Genomic DNA, 27,306 nt, shown 5'->3' on the forward strand with positions numbered 1-27,306 from the left:
TTTGTTTTTCATGATGCTCGGCAACTTACACACTGCAAAGTTTGAGGAATGTCAACTGCATTTCATCATGGAAAAATAAGGTTACTTTGTTTTTTACTTGCGCGCACACAGTCTCGAGCCTTTGATGGCGTTCACGAACACAAGTGCTCGACACATGCGCACTAGAGAGATTCATGCTTGTCTAGTCTTTTTTTTGCTCAAATAGTTACAATAAAATGTCTTTGTACTTGTTTAAAATTAGAGTTGCTGTTATCTTTTAATCCCCTCAAATGAGCGCTCTTCAACACGGTCGGCTATTGTGTTTGTTGTTACTCTTGTTCTGTCTTAAGCCGAGTTCAGACTGCACGATTTTAGCCCCGATTTTGGCTCGCCGACAGGTTTTGAGAAATCGCCGACAAATGCCCGAAATCAAAGGCAAATCGGTGTTCGTTCACGCGAGTGACAATCACGCAGTGAGAATGAGCAAAGACGCGATATGAGAGAATCGCCGACGAGTCGCCGACACCCGTGAGATATTTGGCATGCTAAATATCTGGACCTGTCGGCGATTCAAAATCCTGCAGTGTGAAAAGTGTTCTGACTGAAAACTACATCGGCGATGACCGACAGCCAATGAGAGAGAAAGATACAGAGCAGCGGGGAGTTATAGATCACAATATCAGCAAGCATGGCTTTGTTTCAGATAAACATTACAATTATATCAAACCGAAACAAAGCACAAACATTTGCTTGACCATCCGCAACAGCAGCACATTGAAAAGTTATGTATTTTCCTCTAACTCTCGTTGCAGGACACACAATCTACAGTCTCCCCAACCATTTCCTCCTCCATATTCTTCTTTTATTTTTCTTGTTTTCGCTGCAAATCAGCGCACAGGCAATTCGTATTGCAGGCTTCTTGCGGGGTACCGTTTTTAATAATAATAATAATAATAACTCCGGTCTTGCACGCGTGATTTGCGTTGTTTCCTTGTCACATCTCGCGTGTGTTTGGTTGTGAAACGTAGTTTGTGTGCCAGACAGAGTTGTCGGCGATTCTTCCTTTTGTAAAGTCATGCAGTGTGAAACCTTCTGTCGCCGATCCATCGTGCAGTATGAACACAGCAGCGACTGAATGCTGGCCAACATAGTCATGCAGTGTGAAAAGAACAGTGACCCGACTACTTTGAAAATCGTGCAGTCTGAACTCGGCTTTATCCGTTTCTTTTCAGACTGAAACAACAGCCCGTTTCAGTGCTGACACCATGTGGACAAACTAAATTAGTGCAAAAACTATGTGCCTTCAGTTTATATTGTTCTTTGCGGTTAGAAAAACTTTGCTGCGCGTGTACACTATACGCGTTCTCTGCTGATGATTACAGTGTCACGAGCACTGTACGCCTACCCTAGTGTACGTCTAAAAAAACAAAGTAATTTTCACGCTAATTTTGGACGCAAATTATAATAAAAACACATTTATATGTAGCATGATGCGGGCCACAAATTTAATGCTGAGGGGCCAGATGCGGCCCGTGGGCCGCCTGTTGAGAACCCCTGCTTAAGACAATAAAAAGCTTACTGTTTAGACATTTTGGGCTTGGCCCCTTTTTTTGCCCAGGAGTGTACCATAATGCTGCTTCTTAAGTTTTTTTTATTTCTGAACTCTAATCATGATATTTGTTGGTTCCAGTCACTCCCTCCCATTTGTGTTCTGTCCCCTTTAGACAAAGTGGTCGCTATCAGATTGCCATCAGTCATGTTGATCATTTTGATGTTTAATCCGTCCCACTGTTGTTCATTAGTCATCTGAGCTCAATAGCTTGAGCTACAGTGGATTACAGCCTGTCAGTCATCTTAGATGAATTATTCTGTCTGTCATTGCCGTGAGGGGATTTTGGGAGGTCATGTCGCACAAAGAGCTGGGCTTGTTAGCACAAGAGGGATGGAGAGGTGTCTCTGTGTCAAACTGCAGACCGATCACTTTTGGGTGTTTAATGATGTGGTTAAAAATGTCTGACGTCTGCATGGTTTGACAAACTAGAACAGAGTTCAGGCAGGAACTGCCCACCGCATGACCTTTGACCAGAACATTGGACAACCTGATTTATTATGGGCAGTTAATTTAGTTGAACATTACATGACCTTTGCTCTACAAGTTTAGAAGTAATCTTTTATGCCTATGGTTTCTCATAAGGGCTCATTCAGTTTTCAAAATTTGAATTATTATGTTAATATATATAATCTTTTTAATTTAATTGTCAGTTAATTGTGTAAACTTAGCATTCATTTAAATTAAATTTAAATAGCTATTTTTACATTCTATAATTATAAATAAGTATACATCTATAATTTTAATCATATTTATTAAATTATAATTAATATAATACAATTATTTTAACTGTAATATTACATTTAAAAAGTTTTTTTTTTTTTTAGAATTATTAAAATTATTGTAATTATAGATTTATACTTATACTGTTCCACATCTCTTTTCTCAGTCAGTAAAAGTGACTATCCGATAATGGGCAGTTTCCTTTCGCTCTTGACATTTTATGACAGGGTCATGGGCATTGGTCCTTTTCAGCCAAAATTATTTTACGGTCAGTTTGTCTTCTTTATGATGGGACATCAATCAAGCTGGACTAGTGCAGGAAAGGGTGTCAGAGCTCCTCTGTTAAATTCTTATTGCACAAGCTTACACACAGTATGTTTTTGCTCACTAAGTAGAAAACTTCCACTTACATTTTATATTTCCATTGATTGAAGATCCTTTAAAAAGTAGCTGTAAATTAGTGAATAATGGTTGTTCTCTAGCTCTGCAAGAATAGACCTTTCACTTGAACTAAAAGTTTGTGTTGTTGGCTCAGCAAACTCACTGCAGAGAACTTGAGCTTTCCAGTTCTGAGCTGTCTAATGTCCACTTCAGCACTTTCTCTGAGACGATAACACTGCATTACCCCTGAACCAATAAGAGACCATCAGACTTTTTGGCAAAAGTGTTGCCATTTATGCTGGAAGTTGGAACAGAAAGGTGTAGATGTTGGAGAGATGGAGATCTTTTGTGGATTATATCATCCTGAGGGAAGCACAATCCTGACATTCACAGAGTGATGGTTAAGTCTTTGTCTTGTATTCACTCTTATCTGTGTCTCTTTATTCTTTTCTCTGTCTGCCTCTCTCATGATTCGTTTCTAGAATGATCAATGCAAAAATAAAAAATTAATGATTTAAGTTTTTTTTATCCATCTGAATCACATTGGAAGATCTGATGCAAAAAAATATTTCGTTCACAAATCAGATATCACAATTTCTCTCATGAACTCTCACAAAGATCAAGATTTTAATTACATTCTTAAATGTCGTGCCTCACAGGAACACTGTTACATGTATAAATACACACAACCTGTATAAAAAAGAGGTAATCTAACTAAACATACAAGCATATACATTTATTTTCTAACAACACGTAGTGCAGACTCTACAAAAGAAAAATTGAGTGCAAACAGAAACCGTGCAAAAGGACATAGGGACATTAGCATTCATACTTAGTAAACTTAAAAATATGATCGAGACATTACAAAAAACACATTATAAAAAATACAAGCAGATGTGACATAAGTGCTTCAAACAAATGTGATGTATGTTCATGTAAACATATGTGTTTTCCAGGTGAGTCTGGATGGCATTGAGGTTTTTAAAGTGTCCAGTGCATATACACTGAGAGAGAGTATTGGTATACCAAAGATCTTTGCACTATAATATGCACTGTCCACTGTAGAGTACTGTGGCGCTGCAGTCTTCATACCAGCTGGTCAACAGTCTCTCAAGGGTTTCCCCTTTAGAGTGTGGTGAGGATGGATGGAGGGCGACTTGCTCCTTTCAGCCTATGGAGCAAGTGGAGGCACTGCTTGGAGAATGATGTAGTGTGTGTTCTAGGTTGTCAACAGAGGTGGTCAAGGTGTGCACCTCCAGGGATTTAGTGATGCTGAGGGGTGGATGCCCACCAAGTTCAGGTTATTGATGAGCTGTTGTGGAGTGAGGAGGATATTACATTGTCCATAGAATGGTTTGGACAGTAAGTAACCTGGAGCAGGTAGAGTTTGTTAGGGAGACTGGACTTGATTTGATGCATGACTAACCTCTCAAAGTACTTCATGATCCGGTTCAGTGTTATGGGAAAGTAGTCATGGATGACTTCTGTGGTACTGGTGGTGGTGATGAGACATGTGAGGATGACAGCCTGGCTCAGTGAGGTGTTGAAGATGTCTGTAAGAACATCTGTCAGCTGTTCGGCACAGTCTCTTAGTACATGTCCAGGTATGTTGTCAGGACTCCCAGCTTTGCATGGGTTAATCCTAGATAGGGTATTCCTTACATTAAATGAAGACAAATAGATCACCTGTTCATTAGGAAGTGATGGTCTTTTCTGTGCAACTATGTAATTCTGCATTTCAAACCGTGCATAGAATTGGTTGAGTGCATTTAGGAGGGATGTTTCATCATCACAGGCCTGTGGCAGGGGCTTGTAGTCAGTAATGGTCTGAATGATTAATTAATTTTTTTTACATTTTTTTTTTGCATACAACTGTTTCGCCTTGTTGGTGCCATGGGGCAGATTGTCTCTTGAGGGATGCTTTATCTCCTGGTCTCAATACAAAAATACAAAATAAATCTCAGGTCCTCAGCATCCCACCAGACCTCTGCTGTCAGCCATGGCTTCTGGTTGGCACGTGCGGTTGATGGTCTTGGTGACTGTCACATCATTAGTGCACTTCTTAATGTAGGCAATGACTGTTCCAGTGTATCTTTGCAGGTTTGTGTGACTGTTGTTGGTTAGTCCCTTTTTGAATGTTTCATTCTGTGTCCTGAAAGCAGTCCTGGGGCATTGAGGTAGCATACTCTGGCCATACTGTGATCTGTTTTTGAACCGGTTTGGCAAATTTCAAAATGGTCTCTATGCTTTAATTAGCATAACAGATATGTGATTTGAGTACTCAATGTGGGGGCATGCTACAACCCTGTATACAGTTTTCCAGTTGTGTAAAACCAGGGCCAATGTGGTGTTAACATGTTGTTAACAAGTTAACATGTGGGTAGAACTTTAGCAAAACAGTGTTGACGTTTACATGATTGAAGTTACCAGATACAGTGAAAAGCAGTCACGATTGTTGGTTTGTTGCTCACTGATAGAGCTGTACGGTTCGCAAAGTGTATCCCTAGCATTGGCTTTCAGGGAAATATCCCTCATCTCATGTTGTGTGACTTGATAGAGTTGAATAAAGGCCTCTTTTCATATGAAACTTTTATGGTTCTTTTGTACCCTTTCTGAAGCTTGAAAGCCTCACAATGGAAAAGAATGACCAGTATCATATCATAAATTGTGACATTTTTATAGTAAGCTTCATATAAAAAGCAATATTTAGGATTTTAAAAATTGTTATTTATAAAATGTCTTTTTAGCATAAAATGTAAAAAAAAAAAAAAAAAAAAATATATATATATATAGACTATGATTTATACACTAACGTAATCAAGGTGTATTTTAAGAAGTCTAAAAGGATAAAAGGAACATTAAAAAAATTCTTCGAAATTGCCTCGTGTTTCAAAAAAGACTGTAGTTTTAATCTTGGACATCCTTATTTTTATTGACTTCATGTCTTTCTCTCTCCTCATGTCATAGGTTTGGGAAATTTCCTCTGGGGAGATGCTCCTATCCGTCCTCTTTGACGTTGGCATCATGTCAGTGACCTTTGACCCCTGCGAGTATTTCCTTTTCTGTGGAGGCAGTGACGGCAATATTTTTCAGGTGTCTCTCTGCAGCACGGTAAGCACTTTGAACGCCAGCATTTCTTGATCTTTGGCATTTATTCTGAATTCATGTCCAACAAGACCTTTGTAATAGAGTTTTTGACACCGTTGTGAAGTTGTTTATGAGACATTTAATTGGCCCATAGCACATGGACGAGCAGCCTGTTGTGGTTTCATAAGCAATAATGCACCCTGTCTTATCTTCACTGCATTAGATGGAGAAGATTACAGTTATTTTAACTGGACTCCTGCTTGGCAGCGATTAGATATAAATAGTGTTGAGTCATTTTCCATCAAATCTCCTTTTCTTTTCTTTTACATAGTCCTCAGAGTAAACTTAGTCAATTTGATTTCTGGTGTGAAACATTTATATGCTGATATTTGTGATCCTCTGTCCTGATCCTTCAAATGTCTCCTCAGCATTGCTGGGAACTAAAGTGAGTGATTTTTAAGTGTTATTTATTTTTCTGTTGAGCTGTCCGTTTCGGTCCAGGTCAGGGCATCTTAGAGAAAGCACTTGGTGCTGGAAGGTAAAAATGGATGTGAAACGAATGTATTTCCTCACATTCTCACCTCACTTCACCTTTACACCAGAGGACTCATTTTAAAGGGAATTTCAGATGAAACGTATGCAGGTGTCATGGCCATTGTCAGTTTCACTTAAAGCCCATGTAGTTTTTGTTGGATTGTTGGAAGTAGGTTATTCCCAGCAGGTGCTTTTGGCTTTGAGAGGATATGAGGACCTGGATGAGTTCAACCAGCAGAAAAACATGCTTACAGAGAACATTGGTATTGAGAATTTTGTGGTTTGTAGAAATTACTGTTTTTGAAAGGGATAGTTCGAAAAATTGTCATTTTCTCACCATCATGTTGTTCCAACCTGTATGACTTTCTTCTGTGGAACATAAATGGAGTTTAGCAGAATGTTCATGCAGCTGTTTTCCATGTAATGTAAGTAAATGGTGACCAGGGGCTGTCAACCATCAAAAGTGACAAAAAGCACCATAAAAGTTGTACATATGCACTATATTATAAATCTTATGAAGTCATATGATAGTTTTGTGTGAAGAAACATACAGAAATGTATTTTTAAAATTTACTAATAAAGTCTCCTCTCCTTTGCTGCAGCTCTATATATATACACATATACATCATATATACACTGTGGCTTCTCATTAATTGTTTTTGAGGATCTATCAATATTAAAATTCCAGTATTGGCCAATATCAGTAAGCCATTATTTTCTTTTTTATGGCCAATAGCTGATAAATAGCTCACATTTAAATTATTTTGTAGGGCTGCAACGATTAATCACGATTAATCGTTTGCAAAATAAAAGTCTGCGTTTACGTAATATATATGTGTGTGTTCTGTGTATAATAATTATGTATATATAAATACACACACATTCATGTATATATTTAAGAAAAATGTTATATTTATATATAAAATATTTATGTTTATATGTAATATAAAATATATATAAATATATATATTTATAATACATGCATATATTTCTAAACTTTATACCTATATGTGTGTGTATTTATATATACATAATTATTATACACAGAACACACACATATATATTACGTAAACGCAGACTTTTATTTTGCAAACGATTAATCGTGATTAATCGTTGCAGCCCTATTATTTTGTCTAAAAAAATGAAAAATTTGAAAAAAATTTAATTAAATGCTGAATTAAATGCTCATTAAATGATGAATTTAGGTATCACAACAGTATAATGTACTAAATGAGAAATTTATATTTTTTTTAGAATGCTGTAAACTACATTTAACAGAAATGAGCATGCACAATTAATATCCCATATTGGCCGATACTGACAAATAAAAATAAATAAATAAATAATACTAGCCAAGAACCAGTATGGTACCAATATAATATTTTGTTCATCCTTTGATTTTTACCTTGTGAAAATCAATAGTTGAAAAACTCTCTTAGATGATAAGAGTAGAAGGAAGAAAAAAAACATTTGGAGGAACCAACACTTGGCAATGTGATCCCATCCTTTCCTAGTCAGCTCTAATGAAAAGATTTATTTTATAGCACTCGCCATATGATAAAGTATTCCTGAGCTCAGATTGAAAAGCCACAAATCTAAAAGGAAATGCTTGAAGCAGAATGTTTATGAATAAACATGTTTCTTCTTGAGGCAGTATTTAAGTTTTTTTTTTTTTGCTCTATATGCATGTCTTAAGCCAATGTATGTGTGAAAGAAAGCATGCGTTTCTGCATGTGTTTCTAAACATCTTTAAACTGAGGTGAATCTGTGTGCGATTCATTCCCAATCTGATACATTCGTCATCATTCTTTAACTTTAATCAAGACATTAATGAGCTGGTAATGACATGCTTTTTCAGCCTCTCGGTTTTTCATTTTGTTCCTCGCATCTGGAGTCCCAGCCAGCCTTAGAAGTCTACAGGGTTTCCTGATTTATTTATTTTTTCATGTCTCTAAAACCTTTCAAGATTTTCAAAGGCTATTTATTGATAGACTCATCTCTTTGACTTCTAACGCTGGTTTTTACATTCTTAATAATTTTGGTCTACTGTCTTAAAGTTGATTTCACAGTGCGATTAATTGGTGGGATATAAAAAGTTTTAGGAGTCTTGGAAGTCTGACTTCATTCCAAAATACCAGCCTCAATCTTCTCGTTCTGATTGGGTTAGATGGTTTCCTTTAACAAAGTAAAATTTGTGGAAAACAAAAAGTGCTAGAAGATGTGCCTTATGGTTTTATGGTGTATTAGATTTCATGTCAAAAATGATTATTTATTATGCAGTTGTGACCTTATACAGTTCTGTTAACCTTCTCTTCTCAGTCCAGCAGTTTTATTGACCTCTTCACCCCACTATAAGGGTTAAAAGTGCTTACTCAGCTCAGTTTTCTTTCCCCTTGTTCCTCAGATTGTCTTTTAGTGTTGAACAAGATTTGAATTTGTCATATTTAGATGGAAAAAGGCTTTCTGACAAGAAAGCGTAGAATTCCCTACCTGCTTGAAGACGAAAGACACAGAGGGAAAATAAAGAGATGCGAAGAGAAAAATAAAGAGAGAGAAAGTGTTACTGCTCAAGGTTTTTAAAATCTAATCCTGTCAAGGCTTGCTGCATCAGAAAAACATCTGTTTAACTTAAACTCATGCTCTGAACAGCCCTGCTGTATAAAAACGCTTGATTGTAGTGGCTATACTTGCTTTTAGAATGTATTTTCCACTTCAACGTTAGATTAAAGGAACATTTCAAAATGAAAATCCTATCATCATTTACTCACCCCTATGTTGTTGCAAACTCAAATGGCTTTCTTTCTTTTGTGGAACACCAAATTAAAAAATTTGAATAAAATTAATTTGAAGCAGAAGTGTCATATACACTGCCCGGCCAAAATAAATAAATAAATAAAATATATATATATAATATATAATATATATAATATATATATATATATAATATATAATATATATAATATATATATATATATGAATGGATCATTATTACAGTGATTATTATGTTTCTAGCATGTTATATGTTTGGCAACGGTTCTTATAATCCTTAAAGATGGTGTGTGTAGCTTTTCATTTTTTTTTTTTTTTAAAAACATATATGAAGACACATCATGGCCATATTCCAGGATGACAATGTTAAGATTCACCAGGGTTAAAATTGTGAAAGAAGAGAGCATGAAGAATTTTCACACATGAAACTGGCACTTCTGTGTCCACACTTTAATTTCATTGAAGGTTTTTGGGATGTGCTGGTGTAGACTTTACAGATTGCTCACCTCTTGCATTGTCAATACAAGATCTTGAGCAAAAATTGATGCACCTCTTGATGGAAATAACATCACAACATTTATTTCCATCAAGAGGTGCATAATTTTTTGGTCAAGATCTTGAGCTTGAGCACTCTGTAAAGTCTCCTCCAGCACATCCTAAAAACTTACACTGAGGTTAAGGTCAGTGCCAATTCATGTGTGAAAATGATTCTTCATGCTCCCTCCCAACAATTCTTGCAATTTACAATACATGTTTAAGAAATGAAAAGCTACACACTCCATCTTTTAGGGTTAAATGAACCGTTGCCTAACATATGACATACTAGAAAAATAATAATCACTAATAATGATCCATCCATAGACTCTTAAGTATTTGCCTAACAGTGACTTTTTTTTGCCCGAGCAGTGTATATAAAAGGAACTGGATATTATGTTTTAGTTAAATCATAAATGTAGTTAATCAGTATAACATGGCTACGATTGAACTAAAACTATGAATTAATTAGGCATGGGAACATTTTATTATTTCATGTCCATTATAGCTATATTATTTTTTTCCGTACATATAACACTTTATTTTGTTGTTACACATTACATATAGTCAATAATAATAATTATTCACCTACTAATTAACAACTTTTTTCCTATAGCCAGTGACGCTTTAAACAAATTATGGGAATAACTTCTTTTAAACTGTGAACAATCAGCGAATGCTTTGCTTTATGAATGCAATAATAAGCATTTTAAAAAACTGGGTACAATGAGGTGACATTATTTTACTCGCCCTTAAACAAAGACATTTTTACTTTTAAAAGGAAATTTAAACGTGCAAAAGCATTAACAAATTACTACAACAGACCATGAATAACACCAAAAGCTTTATTCTTTATGCAGCAAGTTAACAGATGTATTAAACATCACTGTAGTAAGATATGTCTGTATTATGTAACATAAGTTGCCTTAATCAAAAATGTTCATCAACTGGAACACTGAGTCCACTGAGTATTTCAAAGTGATTTCCGTCATTTTGACAGCCAATAAATATTTTATTTACCTGCTTTAGAAACATTCCAGTAAACACAACCTGGAAAGAGACGTGAGGATTTGGGGAGAAAAACGAGAGATTCTTTGTGCATTCCAGTGATTTATTCATGGGATGTATCGTAAATTAAATCAGGAGTGCAGAACACAAATGTGCAGTATATGTTGTCTTTTTTTAATACTGTTATTGCAGAATACAAAGGGGGGGAAAAAAATAGTCAGGAGGAAAAAATGCAGTGACTGAAAAGAGCTCTTGTCATAGATATTCTTGTTGTACCATGACACATTAAAATACCAAGCATTATATTATTCTCCTGATAACAAATAACCCTAAACCCTAACCCCATTGTAGTTTTTTTTTTTAATTTTTTATGTTTCATTGCATACAGTGGTCTCAAATATATTTTAGTACAACGTTTAAGGTATAGTGTTTTTTTAATTGACTTTGTTGAACACATTGTGTAAGTCTCTTCAAGTAATTTTAACCACAGACCTCCTTTTAATCATAAATCAAAAACTGCTATTCTAAAAACCCATTAGATATTCCAGAGGGAATTCATGGCTTGAAATTGCCAATTCTCTTCTGGGTTTCAGAACTACAAATTGAACAGCTCTATTATTTGAATTATAACAAAGTCTCTCAAAACTATTTCCTCCTCCTAATCACATGGATTTTATTTCTGTTCCAGTGCGATGTCTGTCTGTATTAATGTGCAAAACTGAATATGAAAGACATGCGTTTCCTTCTAGAACGGCCAGAGATCTCCTCTTGGCTTTAACTCTTCCTGTCATGTATTATTGATGCTCCTTATTGCCAGTCTTTAAAGAGGTGATGTAATGATTTGAGTCAGCAATGGTCTAGTCCAGGCCACCATACTTCTCCTACAGCCTCTTCCTTAATTAATGCCATTAAGTTAATCGATCAGATCATTCAGGAGACAGTCGGGGCTGTTATCTAATGGAGGCTGCAGGATGGAGCGTGATTGTGTATGTACCAGAAATGTAAGCTAATTGACTCTGGTGGAATAAATTCTTAGCAAGTGCTCAACATTAAGGTTTTTTTCTATTCAGCTACCCCAGTTGGCATGAAAACATGTACATGATCAACGAGTTTAAAATGAAGCGAGACCTGTAACTCTATCACTGACCCCAAGCCAGCAGGCTGTCGTTATTATTGACCCATGTTAGCACATGGATTGTTTTCTCCACATTGAACATTAATGTTATTTCTTCCCCTCTTTTTCTCTCTTTCTGTCCTGCTTGGCAGAGTTTAAGCCGGGATAAAACCTTCCAGTCGGACAGTGACGGCAATCAGGTGTTCAAAGGACACGGGTGAGGTTTTCTGTCCTTTGGTGTGCCCATGTGTCTGTCCTCAGTCATTATTTCAGGAAAAGTCTTGTTTTTTTGTGCTGTAGCACAAAGTTCAGTCAGTGAAAGGAAGAAAGGTGAAAGTTTCTGGCTTCTACTCTGGAGCCGTCTCATTTTGGATTAAATTCCTTCTTTCTGTCCTTTGTGTGAAGCTCTGCCTGTAAGATGGTGCAGGCAGGAGGTATAATCACAGCCTCCATTTGCTGTGCGGTTTTCAGGTTACGCACAGCAAGAATTGCAGAATTGGCAGCTGCTGGTGGCAGAAAGGGTGTCATTTGGCATTGTACTTTGTATCTTTAACAAACACATGTTAATTTATTTTTTATATATTTATATTTTGTGGGTTTATTTATTTTTTAATAAGAAGATATATAGACTACTGTTCATAAGTTTTGTATAATTATCACATGATCCTAAAGAAATCATTCTAATATGTTAATTTGGTGCTCAAGAAACATTTCTTTTTATTAGCAATGTTGAAAACCATTTTTGGGGGGGGCGGGGGGGGTTTAAAAACAGTAATTAATACTTTTAGTCAGCAAGGATGCATTAAATTGATCGAAAGTGACAGTAAAGACATTTATAATGTTTTCTATTTCAAATAAATGCTGTTTGTTTGAACTTGCTGAAGTTTCCTGAAAAAAAAAAAAAATGTCACCGTTTCCACAGAGATTTTAACAGTTTCAGTTTTCAACATTGATAATAATAACCATTATTAATAGTTGAGTACCAATATTAATTGATGACAATTGAGTACCAAATCAGCATATTAAAATGATTTCTGAAGGATCATGTGACACTGAAAACCGGAGGAATAAGCTGTTTAAGTATTTTACAATATTACAGTTTTTAATCTGTTTTTGATCAAATAAATGCAGCCTCGGTGAACATAAGGGTCTCTGTTCAAAAAAATCTTACGGACACTAAACTTTTGATTGAATGGTTTTATATGTACATTTTGTGTGTGTATGCCTGTGTTGGATTGGAACCTGCTTCTAGGCAGATTTGTAGAGCACATAAAACCTGTATGAATCTGCACCTAGTCTTCACTATAACAGTCTTTTTCCTCCTGGATAGAAATCTGGTGACATGTCTGTCTGTGTCCATGGATGGCACACTCCTCGTGTCTGGCTCCAATGACGAGACTGTCAGGATGTGGGACGTTCAGAGCAAGCAGTGCATATGGTCCATCAACCACAAGGGTAAGCAACAAGCTCTCTTTCTCTCTCTTTCTCTCAGCTTGATTTCCTTGTCTACAGGTAATATCTGCTGCTATGTACAATCACCCTTCAACCATCCCAGCATCCTTCAGTGTTCAGCCAGGCTTGCTGACTCTTCCGTTCTCCCTGGCAGCTTGACCAGTCTGCTTCTAGCTCACTCCAAGCTGACGTGCCATTAGACACCTGCATCTTCTTCAGTTTAGGTGTCTGATCTCTCGTGCTTTGGCCGTGACTGGCTGGCAGTAGCGCAGGAATGATGAGATTCTGCAGTGATAGTGACACAGCGTGCTCTGTTGTGGTTCTGATCCGTGAATACGTTCTGTCAGCTCCGCTCTGGTTTGACAGTAGTTCACCCTGCACGGAACATAAAATAACCTCATTTTCCTGTTTGGGTTCCCTGGGTTAGATTTTTCTCTCTCTTCTTTCTGTCAATTATGGAAACAAAAATGGAAGAATTGCAGGACATTTAGGCAATTTTAAATTCAACATGATTTTTCAATTTGAGTCTGTTGCAGGGATAGTTCACCCAATAATTACAATTTTGTAATCATTTACTCATCCTCAAGTTGTTACAAACCTGTATTAATTTATTTCTTCTGCTGAACACAAAAGAAGATATTTTGAAGAATGTGGGTAACAAAACAGTCGATGGGCCCCATTGAGTATTTTTTCCCCCCATACTATGGAAATCAATGGGGCCCATCAACTGTTTGGTTACCAACATTCTTTTGTGTTCAGCAGAAGAAAGAAACTCATACAGATTTGGAACAATTTTAGGGTGAGTAAATAATGAAAGAATTTTCGGGTGAACTATCCCTTTAAAAAAATTTTTAAGGCATATTCCTGGTCTTACTGTGAAGTTTTTTTTTTTTTTTTCATTGATATCTGGACAGTTAGACACCATGACACAATGATTTTTTGAATTTTGACTTTATGCCTCCAAAACATAATTTATGACAATATATTCATCATAGAACAGATGTATTCATTGTATGTGTGAATTGCCTTATTAATATATTTTTGTATAAATTAACAAATATGGACAAATAATTGCATAATTTCACTTGTTCACGCTCATGTTATATTCAATATTTTAAGACCCCATAACTTGGGCACTGGCTAAACAGATGCTATAATTTAATGTACATGCTAAAAAAAGTACAGTTGTTTTATTACTTTTTACTTTAATAATTGAATAAATGTGTGAATCTGTATTCCTGGTACTGTATCAATAACAACCCTTCAGTACTCCAAATATCCTTCAGCCTTTGAATGAGTCAGTGTGAAGACCTTGGCAGTTCTGATGGACTACTGAATTCTCTCTCATTTTTCTCCCGTGAGGTGAAATCACTAATTAGCTTGCTTCACTCTTTCAACATACAGATGAGCTTTGGTCGTCCTGGGTTACGGGCAGGAGGATGAAAGAATTTTTCCATTAATTTCATTCGGGCTGACTCCCGAGAAACTTACATTGCCAGATTGCTTTGCATGTCCACCAGTCCTCAACACGTTGTGTTATTTCCAGTAGTGATGCACCTGTCATGATTTTTTATGGCTGATTCCAATTCCATTTGTTTTTACAAGCAAATCCCCCGATTCTGATAACAGTTTTTTTTTTTTTTTTTTTTTGTTTAAACAAATGTATTTGTTGTTTATTTGCTCTACAACAGGCAAACTGGCCTTAAACAAAAAATATCTGTTGCCATTTGACATTAGAGGCAACCACTACATTTGAATCAGGAGCCAACAAAGATGCTACACACATGTAGCATGTAGTAGTTATTTTTGACTTGAATTAGATAGTATAATTTTAAGATTTAAAATAAAAAAAGAATGGTCTGACTTTAAATTTATAAAATTATTTTATATAAGACACCTGCACAAAACAAACAGCAGACGGACTGAATGAAAATGCAAATTCACTCTCTGACAGTAGGTGGTGCTCATAGAGCACCAGCGGTTTCTTTGGATACCGCTGTACACAAAGCAGCGCTGTGCTTATAAACACTACTTTATACAGAGCTAAGATGAAAAGAAAATGCCATCAAAACTTTTCTGAAGACAGTCAGTTTCCTTCAGAGATGCATTTATAACCCCCAATTTAATATTTACACTATTCTTCCTATATTTTGAGTATCGCAAAAATTTAGCTTGCTGGCGCAGTATTTGCTCCGTTGGCATCTGTGTTCTCTTCTTTGCATCCGTCTTCACTGTGTCCCATCTCTGGCCTGTGCTAGCACCTGTTTACAGACTTTGTAATATTTCAACACAAATGACATGTTGCAGTTTGTGTGCAGACCCAGAAAAAGATTTCCCCAAAAAAACTAAAAAATTGGTTCCAATTTATGGCCAGTCGAGCAATGCATCTCTAATTTCCACTTTTGTTATTGAGCTGTTTTTGGACACAATTGCTTCATGCTCTATGATTTTCTTCCCTTGATACTACTGGAAAACTCTAAGGTAATTTGTCAAATGTAGTGGCGAAGGACAAGCGTTATTGCAATGAGAAAAATCAAGCTGATGAATTAGTTTTCATTCTAGCCATTGTGGCCCTGGTGTTCAATGAGGGCTAAAAGACCACATATGTCAGATCCCTTTGAGCAAGCTAGAGCATTTTAAAGGCCATTGAGTTCTCTTGAATTGAACAAATTAACACCAAATTATTGTGATAACCTTTAGCCTCTAGTTCATTATCTGTATTCTCAACTCAGAGAAAAATAGAGAGTGAGTGAGTGAGGCTGTGGGGTTGCAGCAGATTTTGTTCATATATTCTCAGATTGATGCAGGCTAAATTACCCCGTTGACTTTGAGGGCCTTTGATCAAATACCTGCTGTAATTAAACAGCTCTGAGAGGTTTAAAGGTTTTAGCTAATAACCAATGCTCTATGTGTCAGACTGACTCTCCAATTCTGAGAATTCTGTGTTGTTAAAAATGCTTTTTCTGAGAAATGGACGACCTCATGGTGGTTCAAGGGTTTTGTACATTTTGTTATAAATCTACCCAAATCCTTGGGCCATGATGGCCTGTTAATTGAGTAGTTGTCCAATCTAGTAGTAATCCAGTCTAGCATGTCCCGCTGGGATAAAGTGAACTGTTAAACCAGATTAAGAACGTTATTTATATATATATATATATATATATATATATATTAGGGGTGTAACGGTACACGTATTTGTACCGAACCGTTTCGTTACAGGGCTTTCGGTACGGTGCACTTGTGTACCGAAGCATTACATTGCAACCAATATTCACCACCAATAACCGCAATAAGCTCTGCGTTTTGTTACTTTCGATAAGAAACAAAGTGTCATCCTTCAAATTCTGTCCACGAAATCATGAAGTTTAAACAGAAAATGCCATTTTGACGTGCTTTGATGTGGGGTGACAGATCACTGTACAGGCGCCTCAGTTCAACCGGCAGCGCGAGCGCGGAGCGCAAGTGAATGTGTTCATCTCTTCCTCCTTAATACTAGTTACAGAATAAACATGAAAGAACATCTGAAGGTATGTTTCAAGATTCAGTACAACTTACTGAAACGGTCATATCACATGTAATCGCTCATTCAGTGTTTCAACGGTGGAAAGACATCAATGAAAGCTTCCGTATTCAACAATATGTCATGATGCATTTACCTCAGAAAAGCCATTCAGTGTTCACAGCTTGTTAGTTCACTAGAGAAATGAACTCTTTCGCTTAATATATGCACTGTATTAGCCAATATATTCATTATTTTACTTAATCTTTTAGTGATATCCTGATTAGGCTATTTAATGTATGTTTAAATAAATCTGATGTTAAAATAACAGCCACTGTGTAGAAATGATTATTTCAACAACGAATTGGAGTAAAAACATTTAGAAGTTAATGCAAAAACTGCCTAAGGTGCAGCTTACAGGTTTGCATACAATTTGTTATTTGAGTGTTGATTATTTTATCTAAAAATAAAAAGCAATTGAATTTAGGCTAATAGTTTGGGCTTCTTTCAAGTTAGGGCTCCCTACATAGTTTATAGCATTAGCAGAGATCCTTTTTTTTATCCTTAAGAAACATTTAGTTTTAATTTAATTTAATATATTATATTTAATATAGACAAAAACACAATTTGTTCAGTAAATCTCTGTTTAATAATAATAAAAAGCAATTTTATGTTTAGTTTTCTTTCCACCTGCTGTACCGAAAACTGTACCGAACCGTGACTTCAAAACCGAGGTACGTACCGAACAGTGAGTTTTGTGTACCGTTACACCCCTAATATATATATATAAAATCAGGGTTTTTCCTGGGTCAAAAATGGTCTTCGCTGGTGGGTGTCAGACATGGTCATCCACACGAACAGTAAAAAGTACCCTACCCACATGATCTGCGAGCCCAATACTGACAATAAAGTCAGTAAGAAAAAAATATGATTTCATAGCTTTGTAAGAGAAAATGGTCTACCAAAGATGCTTCTTTGTTAGACCTGAAAATTATTTTGCTATATATAATTCTAATAAGTATTAATCAGTATTAAAAAGTTGCATTAAAAAGTTAACTTAACTAATAATCTTATATTCTACCATATACAATTGAATGCACCTAGCTTTGTTCTGGTTTCACCTCACCTCACTCCAGTCTAAACTAACCTATTTTATAGGTAGGCCTAATTTACTACACATTCCCCTGGTTTCACAGACAAGGCTTAAGCTAGTCCTAGACTAAAATGCATGTTTGAGCTGTTTTAACTGAAAACAACTTGCACTAACATATCTTAAAATATGCCAGTGCCATTGTTTTGTCTCAATATGAACACCAGTAATGTTTTTTTTTTTTTTCTCTCTAGTGTACATTTATAAAAGCTACTTAAATATCTTAATTGAACTAAGGCCTAATCCTGGCTTGGTCTAAGCCCTGTCTGTGAAACTGGGCCATTGTCATAGAAATAACCTGAAAATACTGTGGATAATTAAGGCTAAATCTTACTAACCACTCTTGGGGTAAGCACACTTACGTTCCGTTCTCATTTCAGAGTTGTTCTGAGTAAATGATTTGTTATACTTGTACACCGATTCAGACAGTGACGTCTAGTCTCGTGGGTTCAGTGTTGCACAGATCAGTTGTTTTCATGATTCATTAAAATTAATCGGTTCAAATCAGTTATGTCGCGAAGCGGACATTAACGGTCGTGGACGCGTTGTGTATAAATCGCAGCTGTTATTATGACATACATAATAAAAATGTACATTTTTTGCACAGATGAAGGACAAAATATATTTCCAATTACATAATAACAAGGTCATAGTACAGGATATTTAATAAAGAGTAACACAAAAAATCCAGCTTGTATTGTTGTTACTTTTGACCCACCTGTTTTAGTACAATTTATTGGTAACCTAATATTTAAGAACCAACCTAAAATGTAAGTGTAAATACTGATAACAGATTGTGCTGAAAAATGTTAATATAAGTAACAAATATTCGACAAACCGAGTATCGTCTGCCTCTACTGTGTACAAATTTAATACATACTATTAGATGGCATGATTAATAGGCAAACTTAACATTTAAGAACCGTTATCAATTACAAGAAATAGTTGTATTATAGATTTAAAAGATGCCACAATTCAGTGAATAAGTACAGAGTAAAAAATGAGACGTGTTAATATCAGTAAAAAATGTAGGTCAGACCATTTATTGGTTTATTTCTAGTAATTCATAGGAATTTGAAACACTGATTCTGTTGCTTTTGACCATAAATTTAATGTATTTTAGTCTTACATTTAATGACTCTTTATTTGAGTTTGTGACAGAAATCCAATCTCCTGGGTCTGTTAGCGTCCAAGACAGGGTGCAAGCATGTCGCAAGGAGATGTGTCTCAAAGTGGGTGCTGTGTACTCGCAGTAGCTGGACGAGGGGCAACGAATCTCTCCTCAAGGCTCTTGATCATGGAGGCAATTAAACCCAGTTTCACGCCTCATCCCCAGACGCAGCTGATACCCCACTCCTCCTTTTATCTGTCTTCATTAAAGCCAGCAGGCGGCCTGTCAAATAACAGAATGAAAAGAGAGCGACCCAAACAAACGCCTTAGCCAAAACTGCTAGAACTGAAGTGTCATTTACAGACATTTCATGTTCATAGGGCTAAAGGGCATAGTTGTTCAGTTTCCTTTATCCTTTATCCTTTCCAGAGCAAAATGGACAAGATACAGTTTGTAACATGCAGGAATGTTTTATTTTTTATTTAGACTTTATTCTTAACCTTACTTTTGTGAATGGCGGGTGTTGTAGTGGTTAAGGTGCAGGAGGTAATTGAAAGCTGCTGGTTCGATACCTGCAAGGAGGCTCACTGTTGTGCTCTTGAGCATGGCACTTATCTCAGGTTGCTCCATGGGGCTTTTCCCTGTAATAAGTTATGGGGAACGTTCTATTGTGAAAATTGCTTCATCAGATTCAATTGGCCCTGGTTGTTAGATTGTGAGACAGGTAGTTTTGGTTTGGCACCCAAAGTCTATTAACTGACTGTCTGATAAAGATTGCTGAATACACTCTGGCTAGACCATGATTGGCTGATTTTATGTAATTCCTGGGAGTAAGAGTGCACAGGGTTTTTTTCAGTCTTCCATGAAACAATGTTGTGTTTACAAGCTACCATGTCAAGTCAAATGATTACTGTATTTGCCAAGCTTTTGTCAGGTTACTGGCTTCAAGGAGTTTTGATTTCTTGAAGTATTTGAAGGCTTCAAGAAGTTGTGCTGTTTTGCATTATGGAAACACTCACATTACTTTGATTTTCTATCACTTACAGATGAGAATATTACAGCAAAATGTAGTGTCTTGCTGATAAATTGCTCTCAACCTCATTAAAGAGCACTAGCAATCTGTCAAACAACTTGACATGGCAATCGTATAAACCATGAAACTATTTGCTTATTACTTAATTTGAAGTATTTAGTGCTCTTATGCATTGAACAACTTGGGTACTCACTATCTGCTGTTAAAAAAAATGCTGCTTTTTATTTCTTAAAGAATCCTGGGGAAAAAAATGTATGGTTTTCACAAAAATATTAAGGAGAAATGTTACTTGAGCAGCAAATCAGCATATTAGAATGATTTCTGAAGTATCATGTGATTGAAGATTGGACTAATGGCTGCTGATGGCAAATTTAGGTTGGCAGTATAAATTTACAATAAATTAAAATAGAAAACAGTTATTTTAAATTGCAGTAATATTTCCACAATATTTCTGTTCTGATCAAATAAATGCCTCCTTGGTGAACATAAGAGACTTCTTTCAAAAACATAAATCTTCAACCCCAAATTTTTAAACAGTAGTCCAAGTAATTAGTTTTACTATAATAAAATGACAAGAAAACAGTAGGTTTAAACTGGATTAAAATGCTATGAATCACTGCAGTCTTCTGAGAGAGAGGACAGTTTTGGAGAATGCATTTGATTAGTTTGCTCAACTGTAAAGCTGGAAAGTTACATACAAACACCATGTGAATTTAAAAACCATGTGAATTTAGTGTTTCGTCTACATGAAATGTCACACGAAATCTAAGTTTTAGTGAGTTATTTCCCAGGCATCGATTGATTAGTTCAAAAGTCGTCGTGTCATGCAGAAGAGGTCAGGTTTTTTGACCCTGTGTTAATTACACAGCACTGGCAATTAACTACTACTCATCTAATCTCTTAATCCCATCTGACCCAAAAGACAAGAGCACTCCAAAAGAAAAGACGGTTTAGAGAACACTCAGACAGCTAAAAACCAACTGGAGATGTCAGAACAGCTCCATTCCCATCCCTTCTCCTGTTCTTTGGCCGACTGGCACTAGATTATCAGATGGGATGTACTTTTCAGATTTTATTAGACATGGTCTCAAATTGTGTTCATGTTTCCTGACATGTATAAGTATCAGTGGCTAGTGGTGACTTTGTTAACCGGGTATGCTGGGTGTAGAGGTCTACAAAGAAGACCCGAGGACCCGGGACCCGACCCGGGACCCGTACAGGTTCGGGACTATATTTTAAATGGTCAGCCGGGTCCGGGTCGGGTCCTAATCTATTACTTCGGTTCCCGGGCGGAGTTAATGCAAGCGAACGGTGATCAAGTTTTACTATTCCTATCGTGTGCAACAGTAATGCAAACAAACTTCAAATCTCAAGAACTGCTTGTAGCCTTGCACATTCGCATTTAAATAACATAGCCTGTTTCAAATCATTAACAAAATATGAACTATCACACGAATGTCGAATCTGTGACGCTCAAAGCTATGTTTCAGGTTGCTCCAGCTAACACGCATGTCTCATGCGAGCGCACTTTCTTTCTCCCGTTTTTATAATAAAATTATGTCGTCTTGTTATATCTAAAGTTTTGGTCAGACTCGGCTCAGAAAGCACAGAAATGACTGCAAATAAGTAATGCTAACGTCATCGGCCATGTCACTGAACAAGCAATCGTTATTATAGTTCAAAAGGGCAAACAGTCAAAGTTATTTTATTATGTGAGTTGACTCGAGTCTCTAGATACAACGAAATAATGCAATTGTCATCTGCATTTGTCATCGTGACAGCAAGTGAACTTTTAAAGCTGGAATAATGAGTGGATTAAGCATTTCAACTGGCAAGAGAGGAATAACGGATGAACTTTCTTGGCAAGTGCATCACAGTCAGGTACAAGGGAGAAAGCTATAGCCTACTAATATTAGGTAAGACAACACGTTTTATTTTCGGCACTTGTTTATTGACTTATTAATAGCAATTTGCTGTGGAATAGACCTATGTGCCGATCGGGTCCAGACGGGTCCGGTCGGGTTCGGTCCAGCTTAGACGGGTCCGGGTAGTACATTTATGGCATTTCTCGGTTCTGCACGGGTTCGGGTCCAACTTTCAAAATAATAGTCAGGCCGGGTCGGTTCCGTGTAGCACATTTATGGGTCTCTTCGGGTTCGGGTATGAATTTTTGGACCCGTGAAGACCTCTAGCTGGGTGATGCGTCATGACGAAAAAAAAATTACTTGATAATCGACTATGTTTACTAGGATACTCACCAGTCATTGTGTGAATCTGTCCGTTCAAGCGCAAGACAACGTGAAAGAGAACTCAATTGAGTTCTCTCCAAATTGAGTTCTCTTGCATATTTTTGCGCTTGAATATTTAAATTGGCAAGGCTTAATCTTAAAACACATGCAAAAACTGTGACAATTCCGTAAACTGTCGCAAGCGTTATTCACACTGACCCCGGACCATCAGGCAGTCCTTATTGTCGAGCCCTGCAGTATATTTTTGTAAAAATTCATACGGTTCATCACTAGGCTTTTTGCTATTTCTTTGGTTCTATTTGCCTACATCTAACATGAACATCTGACAATTTATGAAATTTTTTACATAGATTTTCCATTGGAAAAGTTTGAACAGAAGTCGCGTGAAAGGGCTACTATAGTAATGCAGTTTGAAAAGTACCAATTAAATCAGGTTGGGTCCAAAGTAAGAGTAAAGAAAAAGCTCAAAGCCTTTGGAAGGAAGACCTTTTGGACATTTGGCAGAATTACGGCCACAAATTTTACATCCATTCCCCTTCAGTCCCTCTGGGGTGTTATCGTGCCAGGAGACTCTGCAGTGAGCTGGCAGAGCGTGCATGTTACCCACCTCCTTGCGCTTCTCCCTGTCACTCCCAACCGCCGTGTTATGTGACCCGGGAAGCCGGCACATAGGATTTATGACCTTGTGTCGGAGTAGCCTGCACCATTAGTGTAATTCTAGGAGTGGAGCCAGTATCCCGTGAATCAATTGCCATGATTGAGAGGGAGATAATTAGCCAGCCCAGATTGCCCAAAACAAAGAATAATACTTTCGCCTAAGTACGCAGCACATAAACTACATTTCATGACTCAGTGAAGTTTAATTTGGGAGTGTTTATTGCTCCAAAACTTAGTGAGCTGCCTTCTAAAGTAGCATTCTAACTGACAAAGAAATTAATTGACTGATTTGGAACAAATTATGCTCCTCAGACAAAACACATAAATTAATTCAGCAGAGTTAACATAGTGCTAAGCTGATAACATGATACTGATGCATAGTACACACATATTGGGTAAAATAGACTATTTTAAGTTAGATTTTATGGTAACATTTTGTAGTAAGGTAAGTTGTTAACATTAGTTGATGCATTATCTAACATGAAATAATGAACAGTATATTTTTTACAACATGTATTAATCCTTGTTAAAGCCACAATATATAAGATTTTTGGACTAAAATATCCAAAAAACACTAGAGCAGTGTTATATATTTTGGGTTAGGTGTAATGTAATGTGTAAGTACATTATCCTAGATGTTTCCAAGACTGTATAAATCCAGAGAAATAAACAATTTTAACCAGGACATGGAGTGTGTATGTGCGTTGTCTATCAATGACATCATACCTGCGTTACCCTCGATTTCCGGTTTTATTTTGTGGAAACACATTTAGTCATTGTTTAAATCTCATTTACTTGATTTTCCTACTGTATGTTTTCACCATGCCTCAGAAAAAAACACTATTTTGTCAAGTCGCTAACATAGCATAATCAGATGCAGCTTTATTTTTAGTAACAGTAATACAGCATTTTCTTCGTCATACAATGTTTTAAAATTAATTGCATGTCATTTATCAACACAAGCCATCCAGCATTAATTAATATGATATTCTAAAATCAATCTAACTTACTGCAATAAGTGTCTCATAGCAGCCACCGAGCAAACGCTTAGAGTGACGTTATAACATTATTTTCAACACACTCAATTGTATCCAATATGATAAAACAGCACTGCTTTACCCTTTACTCTTGACCTGAAGAAGCAGAAGTGGTGACTGTGGCATAATAAAAGTTCCACTGCTCTAGAGCCGTGTGGCACGCTCGTTTCTCATTAGCAATCACTCCAGCGGCCTCATTGCATTTCCACAATACTGCTTCATACTACAGTAACATTATTAATCTCATCCATAAACATGATTTCTTCCCGAGTCCCATCCTGATTCTGTTCCACCGGCTGTGAGGTGAAGACGTCAAGATTCCGCGCTCAAAAACCTACATAGCTTTCTGCGTGCGAAAACCTACATAGTGTGCCTTTAATATTTGATAAAAGAAAAATCTAGTTGTTAATTGTTTGTTCATGTTTGTTCATAGTGCTTTTACTAATGTTAACACAAACCTTTTAATAAACTGTGTAAACTGTAAGCTTTGAGTAAACTGTAAAATATTATACCCAAAAATGTGTGGACTAGCAGTAAAATTGATAAAAATTTGGACCCAAAAATTATTCAGACACTTTGACCTGACCATGTTTTGCTTAAGTGCTATCTGACATAATTAAGATAATTTTTTTTCTGACATAGTTTAACTCTGACATCTTGTCATATTTTATTACCATTTTTTTAAACTGTAATGAACAAACTGTATTAATAAATGAAATGTTCAAGGTGTCTGAATACATTTTGGTTTGACGGTACGCTTCAATGTTCATAGTGCATTAACTACTGTGAACATATAATTTCTTCCAATTTATTTAATGAAATTTTAAGCAGATTGACTTTTCTGGTAAATAAACAAATGTGCTGTTCACACAAGCAATGCCATTCCGTCTTTGCAACAATAGGATACTATTCACGCACAAATACCAAAATACCGGTGATCTCTTTGATGCCAATCATCAGAAATTACCTTTAAAATCTATGCTGTTTTCTTCATCCCCCTGGATAAGAAGACCTTTAGTTTCACAATCTGTCCAATTTGACAGGCGTAAGGTGATGATCACACAGAACGTGTTTTTGCTTTTAATAGTTAATATAGTACTGCAATTACTATAGCACACAATAGGAACTGCAGAGCCACAGTGCTGATGAATGGAAAAGAAGGCAGGGTTTTGAGCACATTCTGACCTTGTACATGCTCATACCAATAATTTAATGCTTTGTTTACACATAGCATCATAACGTCTCAGGCACCATTGTAACCTCCATTCACTGATGGAGGGAACAAGATGAGGTGTCGATGACTGACAGTAGGGGCCATACTTGGGATCCCCAATCACAGCTTATACTTTGAGAAAAGGCCCATTTAAAATTGGCGAATGAAATTTGCATATGCCACTCCCCGGACATAGAGGTATAAAAGGAGCCGGCGTGCATCCACTCATTCATGTTTGAGACAGTGTTCTGGCCATTTAAGCGGGCAGTTCAGTGTTGTGGCAGGAGGCATATCACGTCTCTTTCCCTCCATCTACTGTCGATGTCTGACACTACCCCACTAACATGTGGAGAATACATCACATGGACTTACCCACCAGAAAGTACCACACATGGAAAGAAGTCTCTGTGGTAGGTCCTGCTTGAAGAGGGAGGAACTTCTACAAGCACAGTGGCAGCAGAGACAGAGCTCTGCCAAGTGCAAGAGACTGGTTTTCCGTCAGGGAAATCGTATCATGGAGGGTACCTCATATGGGATTACGGTCAGTGAATCACTACATATGGAATACTTAGCTCTAGTATGTGGGCTGACCCGAAGGGGCATGCATCACAAGTACTGGGCCTGACGTTGAATTCCATGCTGCAGGGTGCTGAAGAGTAAGACCCAATACCAATTCTATTTTATACCCCTTCGCCTACCCCTTCCCCCTTGAAACTGAGTGGAAAGGTGTGGGGGTAAAAATATTCCCCTGAGAAATGGGACACCACTACTACACCATTACACATGTCATCATACCTAGTTGCTTTTATTAGTGCCCTGTAATATTTAACCAGTATGAACAGCAATGAAGTGCTTATATCAACAGCAAGCTACGGAGAAACTGGCAGCCAGGTAACACAAGTGATTGATCCTGAGTGGAAATATCACTACCATGATCACTACATGCATTCTAGCAGCACGGTAGTCGGTGTATGCAGGGAAATTTCTCATACCACTTTGTTCGAAGTGTGGTCCTGAAAAATCTTCGTTTGAAGGGCAATCTGGCCCTTCCCCTTACCCCTACCACTCCAGCCAAAAGAGAATCGAGACACCCCTAGCCCTTCACGTGAATGCACAAAACAATGGGGTAGGGGAAAAGGGAAGGGGTAAGGTGTAGAAATGGGATTGGACTAAGATACATTCAGGGTTCACCAGTCCGGGGAAGGATCAATGGTCGAAACCTCCACAGGGCTAGCAATATTGCCAACAACTCAAGACAGTTGATGTGCTACTGCAGTCAAGGTCCTGTCCAGGAGCCCGACACAGTGTGCCTATTGCACACAGCACCCCAGCCAGTCTTGGATGCGTCTGTTGTGACAGCATGCCTGGACACTTGTTCTAGGGGAACCCCTGCCTGTAGAAGTGCAAGGTTTGTCCAAGGGCCGAATAAGTGATGACAAATCGGCTTGATGGCCATGCAATGTATACCGCTGTGTTGTGCCTATCTTGGGACTCGAGTATTTAGCCAATGCTGTAGCGATCTCATATGCATCAACCTGAGTGATATAACCACTGCTGATGATGGTTGGAAGATCGCCCTGAGGACTAGCAGCCACAGCCTTGTCCATTACAGATGGACCAGGATGAGGAGCAGCTAAAGAAACTCCTTTTACTAGAGAAGAGAGTTGCGATGACAAATTTGCCATGGTCATGTTCTCACAGTGAGAACATGATCCACCCACGAATGCTGTCTCAGCATTGGAATGACCCAAACATATGAGACAAAGATTGTGGCCGTCCGAGGACGAGAGAATATGACCATACCTAAAACGCACAAGCGGAATGGTGTCTTTAAAAAGATGCTTGAAACATTCTTTCTGTCTGTGCTTGCTATGGGGAAGCTCTTTCTGCACTTATCCATGTGAGGTGTGGAGAGAGACTGCACTGTAAAACCAGCAATCCTTCTTAAACGAGGCAAATAGAATGAGCTCGTATAGAAGATACTTCACTCAGCTCCAAAGAACAAATCTGAATGAGTGGATGCACACTGGCTCCTTTTATACCAGTATGTTCGGGGGAGTAGCATATGCAAATTCATCTTGCAATTTTTATTGGCCTTTTCTCAAAGACCCAGATGTGATTTGTGCTCCCAATTATGACCCCTAGTGTCAGTCATTGACACCAGATC

At 37.2% G+C, this 27,306-nt stretch overlaps 1 protein-coding gene across 1 annotated transcript in view; it reads left to right on the forward strand.

Annotated features, from left to right (window-relative positions):
* Positions 1–27,306, forward strand: part of wdr18 (WD repeat domain 18) — a 94,489-nt gene that overhangs the window by 44,467 nt on the left and 22,716 nt on the right. Inside the window, exons 5-7 of the mRNA XM_067387390.1 lie at positions 5,660–5,803; positions 11,891–11,955; positions 13,069–13,193. Of these exons, the coding sequence (XP_067243491.1) occupies positions 5,660–5,803; positions 11,891–11,955; positions 13,069–13,193 (334 nt within the window). The remainder of the gene's footprint in view (positions 1–5,659; positions 5,804–11,890; positions 11,956–13,068; positions 13,194–27,306) is intronic.

Source organism: Chanodichthys erythropterus, chromosome 6 (assembly GCF_024489055.1).
Source record: "Chanodichthys erythropterus isolate Z2021 chromosome 6, ASM2448905v1, whole genome shotgun sequence".
NCBI lineage: Eukaryota > Metazoa > Chordata > Actinopteri > Cypriniformes > Xenocyprididae > Chanodichthys > Chanodichthys erythropterus.